This window comes from Nycticebus coucang, chromosome 9, assembly GCF_027406575.1.
Source record: "Nycticebus coucang isolate mNycCou1 chromosome 9, mNycCou1.pri, whole genome shotgun sequence".
Classification (NCBI taxonomy): Eukaryota; Metazoa; Chordata; class Mammalia; order Primates; family Lorisidae; genus Nycticebus; species Nycticebus coucang.
Genome location: NC_069788.1, coordinates 32,895,671 through 32,901,670, shown reverse-complemented (window position 1 = coordinate 32,901,670; position 6,000 = coordinate 32,895,671). Strand labels below are relative to the sequence as shown.

At 40.5% G+C, this 6,000-nt stretch overlaps 1 protein-coding gene across 1 annotated transcript in view; it reads left to right on the top strand.

Moving 5' to 3' along the window:
• The first annotated feature begins 3,350 nt into the window (after positions 1–3,350).
• The window catches only part of MEP1A (meprin A subunit alpha), a 36,634-nt gene continuing 33,984 nt past the window's right edge, over positions 3,351–6,000 (top strand). Inside the window, 4 exon segments of the mRNA XM_053602179.1 lie at positions 3,351–3,440; positions 3,442–3,495; positions 3,497–3,530; positions 3,629–3,679. Coding sequence (XP_053458154.1) covers positions 3,351–3,440; positions 3,442–3,495; positions 3,497–3,530; positions 3,629–3,679 — 229 coding nt within the window.

Below are 6,000 nucleotides of genomic sequence, written 5' to 3'. Positions count from 1 at the left end.
GGCAGGAATAGGAATTTAACTGTGGACCTTACCCAGAGAGTGCATAATCTACTTTTTAACTGCAAAGTCATAAACCCTTCCAACCAAGGACTTGAGGTTCCAGCCTCACTCACTTGATACCTTGGGATGATGAGCAAGTGCTCATGATTGCAAATAAATGGTAACTAATTAACACCTGCAGTCAAGATCATAAAATCATCAGGGCAGGCTGTGTCTGCTGAAGACCTCTGCTCTCATCACCAGAGATTCTGCTGAGCAAAGAATGGGCTGAGCTGTGTTCTCAGCGCCTGTCTTGCTGGCTGTGTTTCTGGCACCTGTGGTTTCCATATGCTGTGTCACTGGGTCCTTCCATCCGCTCCGTTAAGTAGCCCCCCATCCATTCTATACACAGAGAGCAGATGCTCAAATTGCCACAGCTAGTCAAATGGTGGAGGTGGGATTTAAATTCCTGCCCCTGTGACTTCAGAGCCACCATTATAGTGTATTGTTCAGATACCTTTAAGAAAGATGAGGAAGATAAAAGCACATCTGGCTGGAAACCAGAGAAGGTGGAGAGGATTAAACAGTCTTGCCTGTTCCAGATCCTGAAACCTGAGATCTAACAGGGAGAAGTTCCAAAGCAACAGCTCTGCCCGCCCTGCCCTCCCCCCCTTTTTTGGAAAACAAAATAACAAATTCCTACTTCCTGGCTTCCAGAATTAACAAATAATCACTTTTGCCACATTGCCTCAGGATTTGAGAAAAATTAAACAGTACATTGAAGAAATACAAGTCTCCTATGTTTTCCTTCCTGATTCTTAGAGCCAATTATTCTTACTAAGTTGATTTTCGTCAAGTCCCTCCCCACCCACGTTTTAAATTGTATACTAGATTGTTATTTACAGACACATGCCATTTTAGTTGTTAAGCAAGTTTGTTTTGGGTTTCAGTTTTTAAATTTTAATGATTCTTCCAGTGAGAAGAATGGTAGAGACCCTTTTTCCCCCAAGGAGCTGGTAAAACAGAGTCAGACCGCGTCTGCCTAGCAGAAGCAGGCACCCAGGTGACACGGCCCCTGTTTGATAGTTTGGGAAGACCTTGTCTCTGCCTCCTGAAATGGCCTAGTGACAGGAAATGCTCTTCTGATAGCTGGACCGGCCTCCTGGATGATCGCTGTTCTGAGGTAGAGAGATGTGAGCTCCAGACCTTCATGATCGCTCTGATACCAGAGATTCTTATCCCTCGTGCATGAGAGCCTAGAGCAGTTTGTGCGCGTGCGCAGCACTAGGTGGGGTACAGAGCGCTCTGCGCACCTCTCTGCCCAGGGCTGCGTTCACTGACGTCATACTGGTAGCTTGAAAGTAACCCTGGCGGGAAAGTTCGCACCTTGGAAATTAACAAACACGACAAACGAAGGCTTGTTTTTTTTCTTTGTTTTCAGATAGCTGGGTAAACATTTACCTGTGCATGACTGGATATAGCCCAAACTTTTTTTTTCTTCTGTCATAAACACATTTTCCCATTCTTTACTATTACCCAAAAGTACTGCAATGAACATATTATGTGGTACTTGCACACACATACGTACCTGGAAGGGTACATATGAACTCTGCAGAATTCGACTTTATTAGATGGCATCAACTCACTGTCCTACCGACAGTTTATGAGAGTTCCGATTTCCTCACCATTTCGTTGACACTTGGTATTGTGGTTGCCTTCATTGAGCCCATCTCAGCTTGAAGTGGCATTTCATGTTATTTGAATTTATATTTTTTTCTGAATTCTTGTGGGGGTTAGAAATATTTTTACGTATTTATTGTTCATTTGGTTTTTCTTGTGATTTTTTTTGTTCATATATTTTATCCATTTTCCTCTTAAACCATATCACTTTTTTCTTATTGATTTATAAAAATTCTTTATATATCCTGAAATTTTTTTTTTTTGAGACAAAGTCTCACTATGTCTCCTTTGGTAGAGTGCCGTGGCGTCTCAGCTCACAGCAACCTCAAACTCTTGGGCTCAAGCGATTCTCTTGCCTCAGCTTCCCAAGTAGCTGGTCTACAGGTGCCTGCCACAACACCTGGCTATTTTTTGTCGCAGTTGTCATTGTTGGTCAGCTGGCCCAGGCCGGGTTCTAACCCACCAGCCTCGGTGTATGTGGCTGGTGACATTATCACTGTGCCACAGGCACCGAGTCAGAGGTATAAGTTTTGATATAGTCAAAATTATGATTCTTTTCCTTCATTATTTCCATGTTTTTTCTTTTCCTTGCTTAAGCAATCTTTTTGAGCTCAGAGGTAAAGGCCAATTTTTCTATGTTTTCTTTCTCTAAGTTTTGATTTTCATATTTACATTTTTAATTTATCTAGAGTTTATTTTTGTGGATGGTGTGGGGTAAAAATTTAATTTCTTCCTCATATAGAAATACTATCATTCCAACATTATTATTGAAGAGACTAAAGTTTCCCTGTTGGTTTTTTGTTTCCTCTTGTATATAAAAGACCCGTGTATGTTTGCATTTATTTTGATTCTCCCTATTCCGTTCTGTAGACTCATTTGATCTTTTCTTTCAGGCAATATTACACTCTCTAATTACTATAACTTGATAAGATTCTTGATATTCTATTAGAGGAGTTCCTTTCTCTTTACTCACTCTTTTCAGAACTTTCTCATCTATTATGAACGGTCTATTCTTTTATAAGAATTTTAGAAATAGTTTGTCAATTTGACAAACTTTACTGAAAGTCCTGTTGGAATTCTTACTGGAATGGCATTGACTTTATAGATGAATATCAGAATAACCTATGGGTATTTCTCTCTCTCTCTGTCTATATCTATATCTGTACCTATCTATCTATCTCTATATATATAAAGAGAAAGAGGTACAAAGGTAGAAAGTCATGTCTATATGTCTTTTAACGGTTGTTTTATAACATTTCCATAAAACTCAAAATTCATCTTTTATTAGAATTAAATAATTTATAATCATTTTATGTATTATTCTATTTCTATCATTAAGGGAATCTTTGATCCATTATGTGAAGAGTTATGGCTGATGTTTATTGTTAAAAGAATAACATTTAAAATTAAAAATAATATTTAAAATTAAAATATATAAAATTAAAAGAATATTATTTGTTCCTATATGCTAATGTCAGTATTGATTTTTCCCATTTTTCTGTTTGGAACTTAAGTTTTTAAGGTGGACCTAGTATCTGTCCTTGAAGGGGGTCAATGAAGTTATCTTTGACTACCTTTTCTAACACTACAGTACCTATGGAAGGGTCAAAGTTTCTAATATGACAGTAAGGGCAAAGTCTAAAAGGTATTTATAACAAGGTGTTTTTGCTAATATCAGTTCACTTGCAAAAATGGTTTGGACTAAATCCACTTACCTTCTCTCTTTTACCCTGATTTTTGCTCATGCAGCAGCTATATCGGTAAGTAGAGTTTTGCTCTTTGGGATTTTTAGACATATTAATTCTAGTGGACATTATCTATTTACCATACATTTATTTTCTTTCAGATTAAGCATCTTTCTAAAGGAAATGGTAAGTATCAATTTAAATGCCTAGAGAATGTTTCTGAGCATTTTCTCTTTTGTTCTGCAAACACTAGTAACTTTTTTTTTTCTTCTCACTTTTAACAGTACCTGATTCAGATCTTGGTGAACAGAAGGATATTTCAGAAATCAATCTAGGTAGGTTCAATTTTTATATCATTAGTGTCTTGAAATACTTTAAAACCCGATGAAAGCATTGCTAAAAATCACTTACCCTCATAATGCTGTGTTGTATTATTAAGAGATCTTGGAAAGAAATATTTATTGGTGCTTTATTAGGATTTTCAGTTTCTGAAAAATAAAAATGTAGAAAGGGAAAGATGGTTAGATCACATTTTCCAGGAGACCTCGTAAGTCCTCAATGGATCTAGAAATACATCACAAGTTTTCAGTTCATAAACATTTTATTTTTACAGTTTCTATTTTCAAAAAAAAGAAAGAAAAATGAATAATTATTCTGCTTAAGGAGGAAGCCTTTAGGTTATGTTTAGTGAGGGAGGGGAGCCCAGCTCAGCCCTGCCACTGACACATCATATTCACTAATACCTGGTTGGTTGGGACTTAGAGAGGAGTGTAAACGTACTTCCATTTAGACATCTTGCTCACAAGTAGTATTTCTTGAAGAACCACCAGTTCCATCCATTGTAGAGAGGAGAGAGAAGCTGAGTCATCGTCTCTCTTTCCCTTCTGTTGTCCTGCTTCTAAACATGAGAGAGGGGCCCCCGGACTCCAGGTGTTTGGTTAAGATTGCTGGGAGCAGACATACTTAGGAGCGTGACTGCCTTAAGTTCCAAAAGCGCTCATATCTAGTTGTGTATTATGTCCAACCTGTACTGCAGTAAACGTTGTTTTCATTTTGTAGGCAAGGATGGGGGCCCCTTCACGTCACAGCTGTGGTGGTGCTTGGGCTTCCCTCCAGGTCTTCTGACTCACACCTCCATAGCTCAGTGCTAGCTGAAGTTGCAAGACTAAAAATCCTATACCTAAGGGTTAAGTTTCTCTGGCCTTGTCTCCTTCACAGGGAAGGAAACTAGTTAACATTTAATCAGAATAGGTTGAGAATGACTGGAGGGAGAGTAGAAATAATTAAATAAGTTCAGAAGGGGGCCCAGTGGCTCATGCCTGTAATCCTAGCACTCTGGGAGGCCAAAGGCTGAAGGATTGCTTGGGGCCAATAGTTTGAGGCCAGCCTGAGCAAGAGTGAGACCCCATCTCAACACAACATTTTTATAAAATGAGCTGGGTATAGTGGCACATACCTGTAGTCCCAGCTCCTTAGGAGGCTGACGAAGGATTGCTTGAGCCCAGAAGTTTGAGGTCGCTGTGAGCTATTTTGATGCCACTACACTCTAGCCTGGACGATAGAGATCCTGTCTCAGGAAAAAAGAAAAAAGTTTAGGAAGGTCAATGGGTGCATGTGTAAATGGATTTTGAGCCAGGTACAAAAATGTCTCTCTTTTGAGTCAGCGAAGGTGTATATAGTTCAAAGGAGATGCTGTATTTTAAAACAGGGCTGGGATTACAATTAGAGTTTTTCTAATCTCATTCTTACTTCTCTAGCAAAAATTAAACATTTACTTCTGAGGTATTTCTTATCCCTAAGCCCCACCACCACTTGGTCCCTGAACTGTGACCTCAAAGAGAAATCTCTTTTCCATGTGAATCCTCTTTTTAGGCCATTCCAATCCAGCCAAGAGGATTGATGGGGTTAGCCGTGTAGCCAGAGTCCAACATCGCAAATTGATTGGGAAAATTGTTCAGAGAAAGCTGCCACCTCTTGACCCCTTCCTCTCCACGCATCCCAGTGCTGACCTAACCTTTCTTCTCCTGCACCCCAACCTCTGCTCCTCACGTTCTTTTCATTTTTCTTAGTAAATGCAGCCCACTCCTTCTAGAGTTTAGGCTTAGATGCTGAGTCACTCCTGTCTCTCTCGTACCTTCTACACAGCGCATGCTATTAGATCTGCCTTCAGAGTCTATCAAGTCAAGACAATGTAGCACATTCGTCGTCCCCACCCCAGTCAGGCACCTCACATCTGGCCTGGCCCTTCCAGTGGCCGTGTGACTGTGCTTCTTTCTCTATCTGCACCCCCCACGGAAGATGCTTCACAGCACGGACAGAGCTCTCCTTTTACTGTCCTTTTCATCTCATCACTTCTCATATCCAACCTTCTAATGACATCTCCTACAAAGCAAAATAAAGGGCCCAGAGTCCTGGTTCTCAAAGGGTAGTTCCCACCCACCATCATCTACACTACTCGAGAGCTTTCTTAACAATGCAGCACCCAGGCTGCACCCCAGACGCACAGCATCAGCGCCTGCATTTTGGCAAGCCCCCGAGCGACTCCCATGCACACAGGAGGGTGAGCTGTGTGCCCTGACGGCCCTTCTGATCCCATTTCCACTACTCACCCCCTTCCATTCATATTCTCAGGCCTCGTCCCTGAACAGGGGATGGG